A 19,734-nucleotide genomic window follows, 5' to 3' on the forward strand; every position below is an offset into this window, starting at 1 on the left:
GCTGCGAAAGGCGCACGATGTCAACTCGCGGAGTCCGAGGCCGACACCAGTTGCGATTGCATGCGTGCTAGTATCAGCCCTCAGAAAGATGCGGCAAACGGGGCTCAACCGGCGCAAGCGTGGTGCGCCTGCCACCCGTGTTGCTTTACCATTGCACTGTGTCCGCAAGCAGACCAACCCTCCCAATCGTGTGCGTGCAATAAAATAAGCACACATTGGGTTGTGGCGGAGTGAAGCGACACAATGCTGACATGAAAAATCAAATGACAATTACAGCCGTGGCAATGCGGCGGATGGTCAGCGCCCTGGCCCGCGTTGTGCTTTTACAATCGTCGCATGTGTTTTGGATGCTGCTGCCACGCATGAGTGGGCAACCATTGTGTTTGTGCTTTTGGCAACAAGTGCTTCGTGGTGTGAGCCTCTTGTCGGCGGGCAGCGTCCCCAGAGCGTTCGCCCTCTGTTCGACCCGCCGCAGGTTTATGGCTCTGGCCTCACTGCATCCATGCACCCCCCCCCCCCCCCCCCCCCCCCGCAACGCGACTCTTGCTCCTCGTCGCCGCTCGGCACTAGCGACTTTATCATAACTGCGGCGGCTGTTACTGCGTAGGTGCTCAAGATTCCGCGCCTTTCAGTGATTGCAGATTTTTTTTTCTTCACGAGCGGCCTTTCAAGGCGTTTGGCGGGGGAGCTTCTCTTTACTAGCTGGAGCTGCAAATGCACTTTCACTGGCACACGCGGCTTTTTAGGGATTGTGTTCGCTCAATTTGGGGCGTGAAATCGGGAAAGAAACTAGTGTATTCTTGGAGGTATTGGTGAGCGCTGTCAAAATACGGAAAGGGACGAACACACAGGACGAAGCGCTTCAACCTGTGTGTTCATCTCTTTCCGTATTTTGATAGCGCTCACCAATACCTTCAAGAATACACTAGTTTCTTCCCCGATTTCACGCCCCAGTTTGAGCGAACACAATCCCTAAGAAGCCGCGTGTGCCAGTGAGAGTGCATTTGCAGCTCCAGCTGGTAAAGAGAAGCTCCCCCGCCAAACGCCTTGAAAGGCCGCTCGTGAAGAAAAAAAAAATCTGCAATCACTGAATGGCGCGGAATCTTGCGCACAGCTGCCGTAGTGTATACTATCTGCATTTCATTCGTTGGCCACACTGCGTTGCTGTAGTATTACGCCTTGTGTAAATCTTGAACTGGACACAAGCGTCCAAGAGTCATACTTTGCTTGATACTAATTACTTATTTGCACTATATTTGCTTTAATTGTCACTGCTTTGTAAACTTCGCACTAGTTAGGACGGCAGTATATCCCTCAAGCACAAACTTCGCGCATTCGCACGAATGCGAGAGGCATGTGCCTGTGAGAAAAAAGAAAGGCGCGTTTAACACTGACCGCTGAATTTTCACTCTGACAGCGAATCAAACCAACAGCGAGGGATCGTAGATGAATGGGTTGGATATACTGTGCATAAAGTTATAAAATTTTAAGTTTAATCCGCGTTTCAAGCGGTGCATATGACGACGAAGGCCTACAGAGGGGAATGCGCAGGCAGTAACATTAAGCGTACATACATCTCCCCACAGAAACTGCTAGATTTAATCAGTTATATAACCTCTGCGATATTCATTAGCTTCATGTTCAAGACGTGGCAGACCTACTTTCTCATTAAAAAAACGATTTGAAGATAACACCTTTACGTGTATAGCATTTTACCTTTTTTTACGCCCGCTGCTCTACGGGTACGCTCCCGGCGACAAATATATAGCAGACTAGTCAACCGAATATGGCTACTTGGATAGAAAGCCATGTTCTTGGTTGCGGTGATACTTACTAGTAAATTGTAAAACTTGACCTTGATGCCAACGGACTCGGCGTGCGTCTTGTAGACGGAGAAACCAGGCCTTGGTATCAGGATGTTCTGTCCACTGTTTGCGAGGACTGTAACGCACATCTCCAAAGCTTGTGAACAGCCGCATGTCAGGATAACGTCCTGCACAACGCATCATCAGCTTTAATGATTGCGAGGCTGACCTTGGCCTTCGCGTCCGCATAAAGCTGTGAACACTGCTGGCTTCGGGGATGTTCTGTGTCCGTGCCTCAAATGACCGAGAGAATAGTGCAAGGGTTGTTAGCTTAACCGTCGCTGGTGTTGTGTTGGGGTGGTGTTGTGAAATGAGTGTTGTGCGACCCACACGTGGTGCCCGGATGGCCAGCATCCACTCATAATTTGGTGTTCCGTTTCCCTATACCCTACCTAGGCGCCTGCTCAGTCCGCCGGCTAAAAGTAATATGCGGAAGCCACGCCGACGCTCAAATTCCCACGTGGCTTGTATAGGCCGTGTAACGCACACTTCATCGAAGTTAACTATTTAAAGAAGAGTAACTATGCTTATGGTCAGTTTCAAATCTCTTATAGCGAAACATACAATCAATGACTGCAAGAGTACAAGTGCGATTGTTTAGAACATCTGCTTGTTTCTCTATTCCTTGAACTAGTTTAGAGCGTTTTCATTTGAACGCTTTGTGCTCAGTTTTCGCGAATACTGGCAGAAGGGGTAAGCAAACTTGGCAAGGCGTGGAACGTTCAACGGTGTTCGAAATCCGCCGTGCAGATCGGAGAGCCAAAAAGGCAAGAGCCACCATCTCGTGTGCAGAAAAATGGTAGGTGCAATTGGGTCGGGTGAATTTTTAAAGCGAGAAAGTGTCCCACAAGCCCCCAAAACTGCACGTTGCATTGATTGCGAAGCCAGTTCAGCAATGCAGCTTTATGAATGTATAGCCGTCGAAGATGACCGGGCAACTGGGCACGTTTTCGATAACAGGTCGGTCGCGAATACACGCGCAGCACTATGGGGCCGCTGAGTGTGCGGTGAAAGCGCTACGGGGGGAGGTGGTTTAGATTTCATACTGCGTGCGCCAAGCGGCTGATATATTTATCGTGCCAGACCGACTGCCCGGGCCATCCGTGCGATGCGTGTTAAATGCGTGTCGTCAGCCAGCGCCGTACTCAGATATGGCGCACGTTATTTAGGCGGCGACGTCGCGTAACATGAGGAACTGGCTCATTGTCAAGGCCATTCGGCATTGCGCTGGCGGGAAAATTGCCGATAATCGCGGAGTGCGCGTTTTTTGGTCATTCGCGACTCTTATTTTCCTCATGGCAGTTATTGCCGCTTACTGGAGGCGCTTTAATTTTCGCACACCTTGCCAAATGGGCAGAGTAAAAATGAACACTTCAACTCCCGAGTGCTATTGATGTACCCAGCGAATATTTACAAGTGAAGGCTCTCCCTTGCGCCTTCTGAACGTGCATCGTATGCAGCTCTGCCTATTGATAGTCGATAAGCGTCCCTGAAGTTTGCTTTGCTGCGCAATCCGTGTTTATCACTGACATCACTGACAGCTTTTCAGTGGTTTATTCAGGTGAATTGTCTTCGCCAATATGCTTTAGAGTGCAACTTATGGTTTGTGCGGCGGGACTGGAGCGTTTGTAGGGGGCACTATACACAGATAACCTTCCTTAACTGCTGGCTTGTGCTCATTCCTCGTGTGGAGATCGCATTTGTTAATAGGTTTACATTAACTCCAGTTCCGGGAAAGGAATAGTTGCCATGCGGCAACTGTTGAGCGCAGCCATACGGTTCGATATGTGAACTACACAACATTGGGCGGGCATTCTTCTCTGTAAAAATATGTGACAGGTTTCAGAACTCAGCAGTCCTCTACATTCGATCGTAACCGAGGCTTTGGCACCGCTAACCATGCGTTATGGAGTTACTGAGGGACAGGTGTGCTATGCACAGATATCTTCATCAGTGGTAATCGAGCGGTGCCTAATTTTAACAAAACGTGACTTAACAATTCAGTGGACCCAACATAATCGTTGCCATTCGTATAGAAGTGCTAGTTTTCTTGGCTTCAAAGAACTAATGACAAAAATTTTCCTCTACTCGCTGGGGTCATCACCGCCAAGTTTCGCTGCATAGTGAACTAAATCTGTTGTTATGCGAGCGTCTACGGTATTGTCACCGAATGGGCTGCAGTTTTCGATGTTACAGCTTAAGGAGACACTGAAGACACCTCCATCCAATTTTTGTTCTCGGCAAAAAAAAAAATATTCTGTGGCTTTTCCTGACTATGTTGATGTTTGCCCGGCAGCAAAAGATGAATTGGCTGCTGAGAAAACTGGATTAAGCTTTTTTCCCGCCACTCGATTCAAACTTGTGATGGCTAGACAGGTAATGATTCTGTGATCACCGTTTCGAAGTGAATGGCGGTGTATCCCAGCCTCAGAGATTCGCGAAAACTGTCCTAACACCATTGCATTTTGCTCGCGAAAACGGTCGGCGGTGATCACTCCTGATTTTTTTTTCGCCTTAACTATCTTATTAAAGCTCTTGATTCAAGCCAATATCAATTTGTGCTCAGTGTCCCTTTAATATGTTAACGCTATAAGACAGCAGCACCTTCTGAAAACCGCCACTGTTCAAGGTTTCCATTCAGCCATGTTTAGACCTTTAGGCCTGTTTAGGCTATCTTGTCGTAATTAATTGTACTTCGACGTTTTCTATTTGTCACTCATTTGCGGCGCTGCATGTACGCGCGCGCGACTGCACGTGGCGTGGTGTCATCACATGCTGCGCTTGCGGCAGACTTCATATAGAGTGAATATTGGGCAACGTTAGCACACCTTTCACGCGAGCACAGTGAAGAAACTCAACGAACACCGGAATATGACTTCTCTGTCAGCTTTCATGCCTGTCGCCACGCTCACGTGTTTTCGGGAGCGACATTGCGCCTTGAAGAGCGAAATTAATTGCTGCTGCAGACACAGGTACCATCGACGTCGTGCTCTTCAATTGCTAATCGAGAAAGTTTTCAAGGCAGGCTGTATGTTTTGCATCGTATCAGATGTGTACGTTGGCTCTCAAATCATGGTGGACGATAATCGTCGGCGGCGCCAAAGCGCCCGCTTGGAGTCACCTTTCGATGCCAGAAAGCGCCCAGAGGCATGAAGGAGGCAATTAAGCAGCCGTTTCTTAATCATTGCCTTTGCTCAGAGATGTTGCTTTTGCCACATGTATTTGGCTTGATGTTTCGGACGCTTGCCATCAAGGTCACTATGGAGCGAAATTAAGGCAGTTATTAACAGCGTTAAATTGGCATCTGCAACAGCCTCGGAAATAAGGCTAGTAGTATGTAATAAATAAAATGAAATCTTACAGAGCAAGATGCGTCGCTCTCAGACGTCGCATTATAAGACTGTAGCCTAGGGCTTTTTGAACAAATCAGGAGCTTGTGGCTTGCTACGAAAATGTCAGTCTTTATGGCGGACGGTAGGCAAGGGAGGCAGTCGAGCGCAGCTGGGCTTCCTGCAGCGCCGACGGGCTGTGTGCCACCCCGTTACTGAGTCGTGGTATTTTAGCCAGAGACAATAACAGCAATATTTACTGTGCACCACTAGACCTCTGCAGGTATTTTCATCGCAGTTAAAAGTCACACCGAGTTTTACCGAGTATGGACCCTGATCGCTGCCTAAGCTTGCTGGTGCTGTTATGTCCATGTGCTGTTCGCTGGTGCGCTATTTTGTAGCAGTGACGATTTTTCGGCGCTGTGTTTCGAAGCGGTCAGTCTTTCACATGCTGTTTTCATCTTGGCCCGGATCTCATGTTTTGCTTTCAACGTGGCCGCCACAGAACGCTGCGTGACTCGGTTTATTAAATGTTGTGCGTAAAAAAAAAAAACTTTAGTTTTTTAGCGCAGGTGGCACAAACTCGCAGGCATCTGTACGTCAAACGGATCACATTGTGCTGCATATATTATAAAATTGTGTGTGGCCTTTAAGCGAAAAACAAAATTAAAAAAGAAATACTAAAATTTCATACGTTTCTATTGCACAACAAGCGCACAACAGATCTTGCCATCAGCCATCAATTGTTGAAATGAAAGGGAATCCGCGGGATTTCTGAAGCATTTGGCCCGCAGCCGTTTTTAGTTTTCACTTGGTGTGCTTGATGTTTCTAAAATTGATTCCTTTGGTGGTGCAAAAAGCGATTTTGGTTAACGATAAGAGAAATGTGTTGCCATCCTCAACCCAAAAATGTCCTAAAACTCCACCGAAGCCGACATCTAAGCGCTCTGGGCTGCGCATATAGTGCACCCGCGTAAAACACGTGTACTGACAGAAACAAAGGAAACGTGGAATGAAACACGCTGCTCATTTTAGCGCCTTTGCAGTAACTAGCAACAACCATAATGGTCGTGCATTCGTGTATTTACTTTCGTTCTGTGAACGCTCACCTGTGGATTAACCTTTAGTCCATGTGTGGATGAATATTCGGCAACAGCTTCCTTAGCTGCCAGGGTACCTGCAATCAACAAGAAATATCACGGCATTAAAAGCGCGTGTAAAGCGTGAAGACAACTAAGCAGATGCTGCATTACCTTTGTGTAGAATATGAGGGCACAAAAATGCTTGGCACGGCGAAGGAACCAACCACACAAGGCTCGTCAAGAAGCCTACAAATTTTACTAGCACGTAGTATACAAAAAAAAATACTTTTGGTGCGTTTATGGTTTCTAGTGAAAATAGCACAGCGCTGAAATCGAGCTAAGTCGTACGTGGCATATGTCTCAAAACTGCATATAAATAACATGATTTTTCATTATAGCCCGAGCAGTTTTAATGAAAATGAAGAAAATTGCTGCGTAAAAGTCGTGTGCCAGTCCGAATGAAATAGGCGACCTAAACAATGCGACGCCAAATTCCATCCCCTATCCAGCTGAATGCAGAAGCCTTTCATAACTGCCCGCCCCGGTGGCTTAGTGGCAATGACGTTCGGCTGCTGAGTCCAAGGTCGCGGGATCGAATCCCGACCGAAGCGGCTGCATTATAATGGGAATGAAATGAGCGAAATTCAAAAATGCCCGTGTGCTGTGCGATGTCAGTGCACGTTAGAGAAGCCAGGGTGGTCAAAATTAATCCGGAGCCCTCCACTGCGACGTTTTGTGCAACTTGGGACGTTAAATCCATATAGCATACCATACCTTTTGCAAGCAAAACTTGCATATTTGTCGTTATTTGTGTGTGAACAACACCTACAAAAAAAGTAAGCGAAAAGCATCAATCGGCATTTTATTACGCCTGGCTGAATTTCGCCAGGAAACCTGCCCATCTGAACGTCCCGCTTGTGCTGACGTCGTATTTTCAGGCGACGAAAAAACAGGCGCCTTATAACGCTTAGGAACTCCTAAAATCGAGATTGAGTATTACAAATGGCCGCACATTATCGCTTAAAACTTGCAGCCGAGATAAAATGAGACAAAGCGAACGCGCACAGCATCTGTGTGCCGCGAAGAAAGCTTTGGGTTCTGCGCATGCGCAAGTGGGACACAATGTTCGGATCGCCAAAGCGATTGGATACGGCACTCTCCACCCTCTCTACTGTTTCTCTTTGTCGTGGTGGCAGTGATTACAACTACCAGTTACATTGTTTCATTTCTTGACCTTTTCTTTTCGTTTGTCTGTTTTTGGGGTTCCGCTTTGATGGACTGCTTTATATTTGCTGAAATCTTACCTTTGAGCGCTCCTCTTGTAGCGTTTTATTGCATTGGCCTTTAATCTCTGTGATGACGATTATACCCGGACTTAAAATTTATATGTACCGTCGCATGGCAGTTGAGCGAGAACGCGTGTACAGCAAGCATATACGGAAGCCAGCAGCCGTGACAATATGGACCGAATCGGTGTTTTCCCGCTTACCAGTGCTGGGGATGTAGCCATGATTCTTCAGGCTCCGGAGGCTGGTCTCAATCGGCGCCAGTATTTCTTCGCATGGCACCAAGTTGCCGAACACGGTGGGGTCGCCTATGGAGAGCGAAATGAGTGTCTTCTCGGCGTTGGGAACGAGGCCCGCGTCCTCCACGAAGCCACGGATCGGGTTGTTGGTGCTGGTGGCGAACCGGGAAGGTGGGGCATTCCACGAATTCCTTACTCTCATCCCTACCTTCTTGTTGCAGTTCTGCGAGACAGAGAGGGACCCTTCATGAGCCTGCGCAGAGCCTACACTGACGGTCCTTCGAACTGCCCGCAATGCATGCTCCCATGGTGCGTCACATCTCTGGAAACCAACCCTTCGCGCGAGGCTCATATTCGCTGGCATGAGCTTAAGCAGTTAACTTATTAACTGCCCACAGAAGCTTCGGTTACATGTACGCGAAGTGTTACAGGATGCCGACATGCGAAAGCAATTTCATCGCACGGATGCTAGTGCCATGAGCCGCTCAGTTTCGAACCAAGATTTACTGAACCGGTAGCCCTCACCTCTATGCCTATTTAAAAATTGCGCAGGACAAGTATTTTTGTAGCTCCAATAAGCACAAGAATCGGTCCGCCTCAGCTCACTATACGAACCTGTATTTCACACCCATAACTAGAATCAGCATGACTCAACAACTGCCGGCAATATCCGCTTGACTACGTAATATATGAGTGCACTGCAAAGCTTCACTACAAACACATAAATAATGAAGCGAATGAGAAAAGTCGAGAGGAACATCGAACATTTGCGTAGTTATGAAGCGCCTTCACAACCTGTTGCGCAATAGCAGAGCGTCACGCGAGAGGCGTTATAGCCTTTCGCGTTGAAGGGCAGGAATGCGGACAGCCGTCCTGGGTAATCCGCAGCCTGAGTTAAAGCAAAACAAGGCCTGACTGCATATTCTTAAAACATTAAATATTCTTCTCCATTCCTCTCATTTTTCTGCTGATGAAGTTTCGAGGAGCAAGCATTTAGTTGCGTAAATAGAAAGGTTTGCTCTAAGATGTGCTCTTCACAACATTTCGGTATTAGGAAATGTCGCTGCGTATTTCGCGACATGAAAGTTCCCCACTTTAATCGAGCTAAGCGCTGTCTTGGCTGTGCCATCACTGCGGGTCTAGAAAAGTTTTACTCTCAAGGCATTTGAACAGGCCCTGTGCAGGCGATAGCTGACTTAGCGCCCAATAATCACAAAACAAAAATACGAATTGACGAGGCCAAAAATAAAACTATCGCTGTAGACGACCCATTTACAAGCGCTTATTTAAAATGAATGCTCACAAATCTTCCATACTTTTTTTTTTTCATTTTGCGAACATCCACTTACTCAATACACCAATCCCTAATCCCTTTACAGTATAGACTTTTAGGTTTCCCTGGGCGCTGTCATATTGTTCACTGGACTGTCCTGAGCACCCGCGAGCTAGCACAGTGGAAGTGGCGGTGGAACCGGTTTCGGACAGTCCAGAGAGGAGGCGTTTCGACAACTCCCTCGCTCGATGCAAAATTGTAATATACCAGGTGTCCCAGCTAAAAGTAACCAAGCTTTTAAAAAACACGGAATGTCCTAGCCGCGTGAGACCAACTGAGGGTTGTTTAGAGTCGCGTGACCTAGTCTGATTCCCGAATATACTGTCCATAAAGCGAGTCGTCCATATTACCAACTCGTAGAGGAAAGCGAGAACATTAAGATGAAAAGTTCTTTGTGATAAAACTCAGCCAGCAAGCATAACGGTCAGTGAACTCGAAAATAAGCCAAGTCTTTGGAGCTCCAAGTGCATTATGCTGGTCGCCATTACCTTTAAAATAATGCGGGGTAATTTGAAGCGCCTAGCCGTTCATGAGACGCGTGATGGCGTCTTATGCATGCCATGATGATGTACAGGGTGCGTTAAAAGTTCTCGGGCCACAGACTGATTTTGAGGCGTCTATAGTGGGACATTTACGCAACCCCAAAGCGCAAAGCCCCTTTATACGCAGTAGAAGTATCATTCTCAGCTCTGACAACCTTAGCAGTACTATAATATACTGCTGAAAAGCAGACCCTGTGGCCTGGGAACTTTTGACTCGCCCTGTACCTACTTAAAACTAATGCTTGGGCGAGTCGGTATCCCATTTCAAAAAGAACGGCGCGCACTTTTGACAGGGACGAAAAGAGAGACACACGACGACAGCACCCGTCCTCGTGTCTCGCTTTTCAAAAGTGCGCGCTGTTCTCTTTGAGTTGTACGGCTGTCCTCATCTCGCTAGCCGCTAGCAGATATTTGCACTCAGTCGGGTGACAGCTGCTGAATGCGACTTTCAGCATAGCACAAATTCCAAAGAGAGTTTTCTTCACAGCCATTCATGCAATGCGGCAAATGGCGAGGCGCGTCGACCGAGTAACTTTGCTCTGTAAAGCGTGAAATCACAAAATAAAAGGGCCATCGCTCAGCCATTTATCCTTTTGCACTGCATTTCTGTGGTGTGTGTCCTGCACTCAAAACACAGGAAATGAAACGTCTGGTTGGGTCAGTGGAGATTTTGTTCTCATCACCGTCTATGTAAACAAGTCAAAATATATAGGCCGCATTGGGCTCTATGCATTTTCCTCTGTCCATTGCCCGGATGGTGAATTTCCATATTAACGAGCCATAAATACATTAAAAATGTTTTGTTCCCAGAAAAATTGACCATAATTCGAGTCGTACACTTCTCAGTGGTTAGGGCGACTGAGCCGGAGGACTCGAGTTCAATCACGGCCACGGCAGCCATGTTTCGATGGAGGCGGAACGTAAAAAGGCGCCCGTGTGCTGTGCGATGACAGTGCACGTTAAAGATCCCCAGGTGGTCGAAAATATTCGAGAGCCCTGCACTGTGGCACTTCCTTCTCTCTTCCTTCATTCCCTCCCACTTTCATCCATTCCCTCACGTCGCGGTTGAGCTGTCCTTTGAGAAGTAAGACGGTTGCTGCGCCCTTTGCTTTCTTAAAAAAAAGAAAAACATTTTTTTCATTTTTACATAATCGGGGTCCCGTATTAATGGGGCACGGTTGTATATATAGTATACGCACACACACGCACACACGCACACACACGCACGCGCGCACGCACACACACACGCACTGCGATTAAAACCGCCATGGCATCCCCCCCCCCCCCTTGTCGCGCACAAACCCTCAGAGGCTGATATGCCATGCAGCAGAGCGAGGAGCTGCGTAAATGTCTTTTTTTCTGCTATATCTATTTTGTTTTCAGCCGCTCACGCTGCAGCATGGCAGCTGAGCCTTTGGCGGTTTTTGCGCGACAGGGGATGCGGTGGCAGCTTTCATCGCAGCGGTGTTCAATGACACTGCTGCAACGCAATGGAAACAACTGCACTGGCTGTGGATGCCAGATGTGGGCCTTTAACCTCAAAGCCCGCGATCTCATCTCAAGCTAAAATAGAATTTTGTGACCTGAATAAAGCTCAACTTCATCATTTGAAGTTGAGGTCTCCTCAGGCGCCCTCACCTAATTTTTCCACAGACCACTAGCGACTTCACTCGACCTCATATTGTGAGGTATCTGGTGACCTCAACTCATATTGTGATGTTGAGGTCGGGTGCCCGACGCAAAAAAAAAAAAATCTATAAGTGACCAAATGAGTTATTCACTTAAAACCGCAATTAAAAATTCATCCGTTGAGAATCCTGAGAAAAGGTAACCCAAAATAATGACGGTACCGCTATAATGACTAGTTATAACCATATTGTCACTTTAGCGTGTACAAACTCAGTATGTAATGTAGTGCGAACACGCGAGCGCATGGCCGCACTCTTTAGAGGGCCACTGAGTGCTACACAGCCACTCATCGCGGCGAAGTGACGAAGGAGAAGATGGACCTGGGTGCTTCGCGTCATCTTCCACGCCACTTTTCTTGCGCGGCCGTGCACGGCCATGCGCTCGCGTGTTCGTACTAAGAGTGGTGTATAGTATGCCATTCAACATGCACACAGCTGGAAAAGCTGCTATTCTGGCATGAGAGCTGGGAGAGCTTATGATTTGCACTTGAAGAACGTGCGTTTCCCGCGGGGGCTCCGTGTGAACTTCGGCCAGTCATGCGCAGCTGGCCAACTGTCATATGGAATGGTGTCCCCTCTGAAATTTGTTCCGCTGATAATTTTGACCAGGCGCTGCTGCTGTATTTTGCGTCGTGACATTCTGTGACGTTTTTTTCCGTAATTTTATCAGGTTATCATTATTCTGACGGGTAGCGTATGCAAGTTCATTTCTGTGAGATTACGTAAAAATCATTCTACATAACTCAAATGTGTGCTTGTTCACTTTTATTCTCTTCCCATGTTTTGTTCTCTTTCACATGTTAAACGCAAGAGCTTATTTATAATCGATGTTAATCGGTTGAAAATGTTGTACGACATGCCCACCTGCTTGGTCTCGCTGAGACCGCAGTATTTGTAAAAAAATAAAAATAAATGAAGAGCTTGTGGACCGGGGTTTGCCGTCCGCGGCGACCACTGGCACATCGCTGAGTACTTCAGTAATTACGTTTGCTTCAGTGTAACTACTTGCAAGCACATCTGATTTAATATTTGACAACCTTCTTGGCGTGTACCTCTCGTACACGACGCTCGCCGCTCCCATCCACAAGCGAATCGACAATCAGTATACCCGGACCCTCTACCGTATACACTGGAAATTGACGGAGGACACGCTTTTAAAGGGATACGCTTTTAAAGCGAGAGATTTTAGTGTACCGTTCAGCAGAGAATCCGGCAGTGTTGTAGTTGTGGGCGAAAAACCCGGATTGGTCGAAATGTTGGTTACGTCCAACACGTGGAGCGGCGGATTTGGAAATTGTTTAAAACATTAGAAAACTATTGATTAGAAGGTCTCAACATCACTAAAATATCATTAGGACATGTAAGGTTTATGGTCTATGGGGTTTAACGCCCCAAAGCGACTCAGGCTATGAGGGACGCCGTAGTGAAGGGCTCCGGAAATTTCTACCATCTGGGGTTCTCTAACGTGCACTGACATCGCACAGTGCAAGGGCCTCTAGAATTTCGCCTCCATCGGCATTGGACTGTCGCGGGCGGGATCGAACCCGCGTCTTTCGGTTCAGCAGCCGAGCGCTGAAAATAACGTTAGGGTAATTTTATCCCTTCCCTTACGGCGCGGCTCAGGTGTCCGCCGAGATGTGAGGCAGATACTGTGCCATTTCTCCCCCCCCCCCAAAAAAAAAATCGTTTCAAAATCATTAATTATATACTCAGGAATCACGCCCCTAACCCTTAGGTTGCGAGTCAGGCACGCGACCCATAGGCCACGCAAGCACGCGTTAGCACAGCTTGGTCTTTCACGTAATAGGGAAGCAGTGTCCGCGTCTGCGTGAGCGAGAGGAGCCGCCGTCGGCACCCATTAATGCTATCGCGTCATACCCTTAACGGCGGAGCTGAAACGTCCCCAATGTTTTTAGTAATCGAATTAATTAGTAATCGATGTATCGGTCAATTCAATACGCACAAACACATATAAGATCAGTAAATTTAGATTTCGTAGCTCCACATGGCTTAGCGAGATGGAAATCTACCTTGCAAACATTAATTCAGCCATCCGCATGCAAGCTGTCTTGAATAATTCTTAATGAGCACCGAGCAACCGGGGCGCGTTGCATTTATTTATAAGTATAAGTGAGCGGCTTCATTTTGGACATGCAGCTGTTATTTTCTTTTTCCTCTAACATTCGACCAAAGTGCCTTGCTTTGAAGCACCTTTGTACTTAAACCGCGCTGTGGTGCCTAGCTATAGGGGAGCCGGTGGCGAACCGGATACCAGTGAGGTGTTCCGGCGGTACGGTGAGAGAAAATATGTGCCAGTGGACCTCGAGCGTCCGGCGAAGGGGTTCAAACCCAATCATTCTGGACAAAAGCATTTTTAATGCGAAAGCAATAGATGGCTATGTCCCGAGTTTCGTGTCAGCAAAACATTCTCCGCACGATTACGTCGTTCTGTGAAGATAAATGTGCAATAGTTTGGCTGTGTTAGATAGTGTGCGATGAGATCTCGCTGTGGGAAAAATTTGGTCGATGTTTTATTATTAGTTAATTAACCGCGAAAGTTACACTTCGACGTCACAATAGCCATGGACATCGACATAGCTTTTCCGCACGATTGTGTCGTTCTATGAAGATATACGTGCAAAATTTTGATTGCGTTACATAATGCGTGATGAGATCTTTGTTGTGGGAAACATTTTGTTGATGAATTGTAATTTGTTAATTAGTTACACTTCGATGACACAATAGCTACGGACGTCGACAAGGCACCTTGACGTAAAAAGTAAAATAAAACATAATAAAAACAAGAAAAAATAAAAATACATGAAAATAAAAACAAAATATTCACAAATGAATGAAAATAACAAAAATTAAAATTAAAAGAACGTAAATAGGTAGCGTACTGGCGTAGCGGAAGAAACCCGCATTCTAGAAAGTTCCATGCTCAGTTCGAATTCCTCCACGTAAGCAGACTTAAGTGCCCTCGGAATTTTTCAACGGTAAAGAGTTTATGAATGGAATTTTTCGATACAGTGTAAGATTTCACTATAACAATCAATATATCTGTAAATCTCCCGTCAGCAGGCTTGCATTTTTTTTGCTATTAACGTTTTTTGCTATCGTAAATAACGTTCCCTATTGGTTTTCTGGCAGTCTTGACTTCTCGATGCGAGCGAGGGACAAATTTTAATAGGAAGGATTTGCTGCGCTTCGCAAGAATGGACCATTAATCTCAATATTTCAATAACAACACTTTACAATATTCCAATATTCAAAATTTTTGTCCAGCAATGCTGGGCATGTTTGGTCCTCGCCGCGCGCTTCGCGATAGTGTGCATGAATACGCTCTCGGTACTCGCTGGCTGGCTGAACAGAAAAACTGCCAAGTAGTGAGGTGAGAAAATAAAAACGATAATAAATAAAAACGTTCCCGCTAGGAAACAACTATTTATCCCATTCAGGCATAGGGTATCATCTGCCCGCTGGTTTTCAAATATTTGAAAAACATACGAACTCATGTGTATAATCATATAAAAAGAGATATCGATAGCGCTGGTAGTTTGCCACAATGTTGCCGCATCGCGCTCAACTCTGCGTAAAGCGAAGCGTAGCTTGACATCTGAAACATGGAAATATTTTCACAAAAGTGATAGTCCAGCTAGAACCAGTGAGCTGAATGGCGAGCCGCTTTCATGGCATCAGAATATTTGATTGGCAGTGCATTTTTCCCTTGCAATTATTTTTGTCGTGTCAAAATGGTAGTAATTACGAACCCTCAACTACTAACTTTAAATCAATACATGATGGATCAGGAATCATCGTCCAGATAAAAACAAGAAATAGAATCCCAGACTTCTATAGCCCGTCTCAGCGGCAAAGTAACAAGGATAGCTACGGGGACCAACCAACCGCCACCCCCACGCTCCAGAAAAATTGTGTCGCGTGTGTGGCTCCTCGGCTTAGAATAAAAACGTTCATCAGAGGAAAATTATCAGAGTAATCAATTAGGGTAAATTTAACTGCGTTCGCAGAATTGTTGCATAGGAGGTATATTGCCCCGTAAATTTTATTCATTTATCTATTATACATTCCTGCAGCGTCCGAAGGTATTATTGTGGTGGGAAAATAGGAATACATGCAGTTAATTTTGAAGAATGATGATGATTGTGTTTTTCAGCCAGGACACTGCAGGCCAAGGCGTTCCCATCTTTTGTCTTCCTGAGCCTCTGAAAAACAAGCAAAGAAAATTTAGCTGATGGTGTAGGGGTGTGGTCGAACTTCTGAGTCAGCTCGCCAGCCTAACTCAAGCAATTCGAGAAAAAGACAGGAAAAAAATGATGACGAACTAACAAACAAAAATTACGGTCTAAAAACAAAAGAAAATAAGTACACGCGCCGTTAAGCTTCAGTCGCCGTCTTCTTGGAATCCATTTAAGTCAAAATCTAACCTGGTCGTAACACACGTTCACCATGTAACTAATTCAGCTAATCAAGTTTTAGGGTGCCTGCGCCGTAACCTAGTCTTAGCACCGAGTTCCATAAAATTGCTTGCTTACTTAACATTGGTACGGTCTAAATTGGAGTTCGCATGCGCCGCCTATGATCCTAATTTTTACTAACCTCATTGACACGCTCTAATCTGTACAAAATCGCGCTGCCAGATTCATTTGTTCTAATTTTAAGAGCGTTAGCTCTTACTCATCACGTTTCGAGATTTCATGGGGTCTGCTACCACCCTGAGATCACAACGCCATCCGTGGCAGCAGCTAGAAAATAGCACATCTCGCATTGAGACTTGTAGCGCCCATCTACAGTATCATTGTAGAAGCAACCACCTGCCGCGTGCCAGTGATGACGTCATGGTCCAATGTGGTGGATAGAGGCGGAACTATGTGAGTATGTCGTCAGAACACGAATGGCGGCATAGTTTTGGTTTCTCGAATCCAAGATGGGCGGCCATAAAAATTGGTTGCGCCCTCCTATCCTTTATCGGGTAGACGTGCATCGTAATTTCTCTGCTAGATGGCGCTAGGCGTCGATCGCTCCGCTAAAGCTTGTTACTTCAATAGACAGTTTTAGCAGAGCGTATTTGCGCTTCCGCTCCGCTCAGCCGGCAAGCGGGAGCGCTACTGCGCATGCGCCAAGCGCTCAGACGGGAGCGCGCTAGCGGACCGGCACTTCCGCTCCGCTCGTACGCAGTGCTAGCGGAGCGCGGAGCGGTGCGACGAGCGTGGCTCACGCAAATCCTTCTGGTCTCGCGCTTGCTTGCTTGCTAGTTCAACATGGCGGCCGGTTCAACAGATGTCCCATGTGCCGCAACCCCTGCAGAACGCACAGGCGTCTCTAGCCGCAAACCTAGAAGAAAGAGGTTGCGCGCTGATAAATATTTGAGACTTTTGCGCGAGGTGGTTGCGACAAACGCATTCAACAATCTCTGCGTTTGGGAGAAAATCCGCAGAAATAAGAAAATTAACAAACGTCTATCCGAAAACAACGTATGTCTTTCACTTCACATGTAAAATGTTCACAAGCAAAAATATTTCCTTAAAGTGCGGCGGAAAAATAAAGCTGTTTTTTTTTTATTATCTGGTTCCACTTTTGATCACCAGGGAGCTCCTCGTGCAGTTCGTCTGTCTGCCTCCGCTTAGCTAAAAAGCTGTTTTACAGCCAACGCTCCGGTAAGACTGAGCGGGTACCGTGAGCGGAGCGGAGACACAAATACGCTCTGCTAAAACTGTCTAATGTCTTCCAGACGGTGGCGGCCTTTATTTATTATCACACTAGCCTTTCCGCACTAAAGTTTCAACTTAATCTGCCCACATTGTCCTGTCGTCGCAAGATCGGCCGTCCTTCCTTATATCATAAATTTTACTATACCTTTAATCACGAACTTATTCTTATCACACGCGCTCATCGTATTCCTCGTAACTGTCATTCTAACGCCGTCTACCCAGTGAAAGCTCGCACCGAAACATATCACCAGTCTTTTTTCCTGAAAACAGCCCGAGACTGGAATGACCTTAAATCCGAAGTGGCAACCATCATCGACTTCAGCAAATTCAAAACCGCCATCGAAGATCATCTGTATCCATGTTAATTGCCTTTTCAGCCCACCCCTCATGTAATGCCCCTTGTGGACCTTTGAGGAACAAATAAATAATTAAGTAGCTCCACTATTTCCAAGAAGGCCAGCGGGGAGTGTCTCGCAGTAGCCTCGGTCTGTGAGGAGATTACCGTGGAGCCGCCGAAACCTAAGAGACTTTCGCGGTGTGTGGTATTGCGAAGCGGTGTAACCGAACACCAATCATGCAGCTGTCACTGCGCACTACGGCGGTGTGCTCGAACTCTGCTCCTGAAGGGGCGAGCATCACATCAAGGCGCGGCAGCTGCGAAAAACCTCAGCCTTTAAATCCGACCTTATGGAATGACGACCTCCCTCAACCTCGAACTCACGTGTGGTGTTGAGGTCCGATCTACTGACCTCACTCACAAAATTTCGAGCTGTCGCCGTCCTCACCTCAACCTCACTTACTCGCTCCGTAATGTCGAGGTCGACTTCGTGCGGTCGAAACCGCATGAGGTTGCCCACATTGGGTAATGATTAGTAGCCATAAGCCATGCGGCTTTTTACTCATAGTACTTTCAAATAACACTACTTAACACCAGTATAGCACAGTATTAGACTGACTACCGTCTTGATCGATCTATAACTTGCACCACTCTGTAAGTCGCACTCGCCTGTACACTACGTCGGTGCGATGAAACTGCATTGATAAATCCACGCATGTGTACTGTCACGGCCCAATATGCATGGTTGAAATAAATTTGTTTTTGTTACCCTGCTAACTACCGCGACAGTCGTATACCTTTCTTTCTCGTCATTTATTACCTCACAGAAATTTCGCTCAATAGTTGAGCCGACTCACTATGCACCTGCAAAAGGACTAAATAATGCAAAGTGTACACCACACATCACATTTTGCACTTGCATTGCACACTCGCAAAAAGTGTGTAGCGCCCACTAGCATCGGGATCGCGGGAGTTTGAACTATTCTGTGGGCTTGCTTTTTGCAACGTAATCATCTTCAGAATTCATACCAAAAATGTGCTGTCCGCAAGAGGCACACAGGCGGTAGATTCTGATCTGCTGAAGCCTGCATGAAGCTGTAGTTGCGGCGGAAACTAAAGGCTGTGGTTCGCTGACCCACCCGGCTAAGCCGGTTGGTCTGTTGCTACATTCGCAAGATTGTAACAATCTGATGCAACGAGAAGCTCGCTTAGCGCTTGAAATCAGGCGCAGCCCGTAAAAATACGCGATCACCTTACGATCTGTACGTTGATAGCACAAAATAAGAAATGCTTACAACACTTAATTGCACGCACTGTAGGTTGGAATGACAAAAATTTGGAAAAGAATCGCGAACTAAATGCTGGAAAATACCGTAAGATGTAGGAATTCTGCCTTATGAAACTGCCCGCAAATACAAGGCAGAGTACAAATCGAATTGTAGCAAAGAAAAAGAAAGACAGTCGCAGTTTTAAGGTTTATTCAATTTTCTCGCTTTTTGGCGGCAGTGGCTTTTGTAAAATTTTCGAGAAAAGATGAAGTTAGACAATCAGTTCGTTCTCCTGCAGTGCGCGCCTGTAATCTTTAGTCTGCTAGTACAATAATAACCGCCCCCCTCTGCCTCATAGCACCGGTGCTTTTCGGTCTCAAGTCTTGCGTCAGAATAAACCTGCATGTCTCATGTTATCAAAAAAAACTCATCTTTCTTCTTCCTCAAGCGCCACATTTGGTTTGAAACCAAAAGAAAAGAAAGGGGGGGGGGGGGGGGGGGGGGGTAGTGAAATTGAGAAAATCTGGCACTGGAGTGCAACCCAGGTAAGGGTCGCCATTGAACTTCTGTGAGCGATCTCAAAAGAGCAGTTCCATCGTTCGGAATAAACCTCTCTTCATAAGAGAAAACAATAGATATAGTTTCAACTGTAAAAATATGAACTAATAAGCAGTATCCGCTTGACGTTCTACGATTCCGCCTTGTCGAACAGAATATAACCTGGCCACCCATTACGAGGCTAACAAGCCAAACAAACTGATGTGCAGGCTTTGCGCGTATGCTTGAGGAGTCCGCCACTATGCGCTTGCGTGCGGGTTTTTGTAGCGTAAGCAGCCCGCATTTTTTACATCCTGCGAAACCAACCCTTCGAGATCTGGGATACCCGAGGAAGAACAGCCGCTTAAAATAACTGCAGGGCCTTTCTCTGACTCTCCCTCCGCAGGCATACTAGCGATAGCAGTCATAAAAAACGTCCTCGAACGAACGATGGACCTGCGCCAACAATCACCCCTACAAATATACGCAGCCACCATGA

At 46.5% G+C, this 19,734-nt stretch overlaps 1 protein-coding gene across 1 annotated transcript in view; it reads right to left on the reverse strand.

Moving 5' to 3' along the window:
* Tat (Tyrosine aminotransferase) overlaps positions 1–19,734 on the reverse strand; it is a gene marked incomplete in the record, with an annotated part of 51,036 nt that overhangs the window by 6,803 nt on the left and 24,499 nt on the right. Inside the window, 3 exon segments of the mRNA XM_077647019.1 lie at positions 1,835–1,993; positions 6,304–6,371; positions 7,766–8,024. Of these exon segments, the coding sequence (XP_077503145.1) occupies positions 1,835–1,993; positions 6,304–6,371; positions 7,766–8,024 (486 nt within the window).

Source organism: Amblyomma americanum, chromosome 1 (genome assembly GCF_052857255.1).
Source record: "Amblyomma americanum isolate KBUSLIRL-KWMA chromosome 1, ASM5285725v1, whole genome shotgun sequence".
Lineage (NCBI taxonomy): Eukaryota > Metazoa > Arthropoda > Arachnida > Ixodida > Ixodidae > Amblyomma > Amblyomma americanum.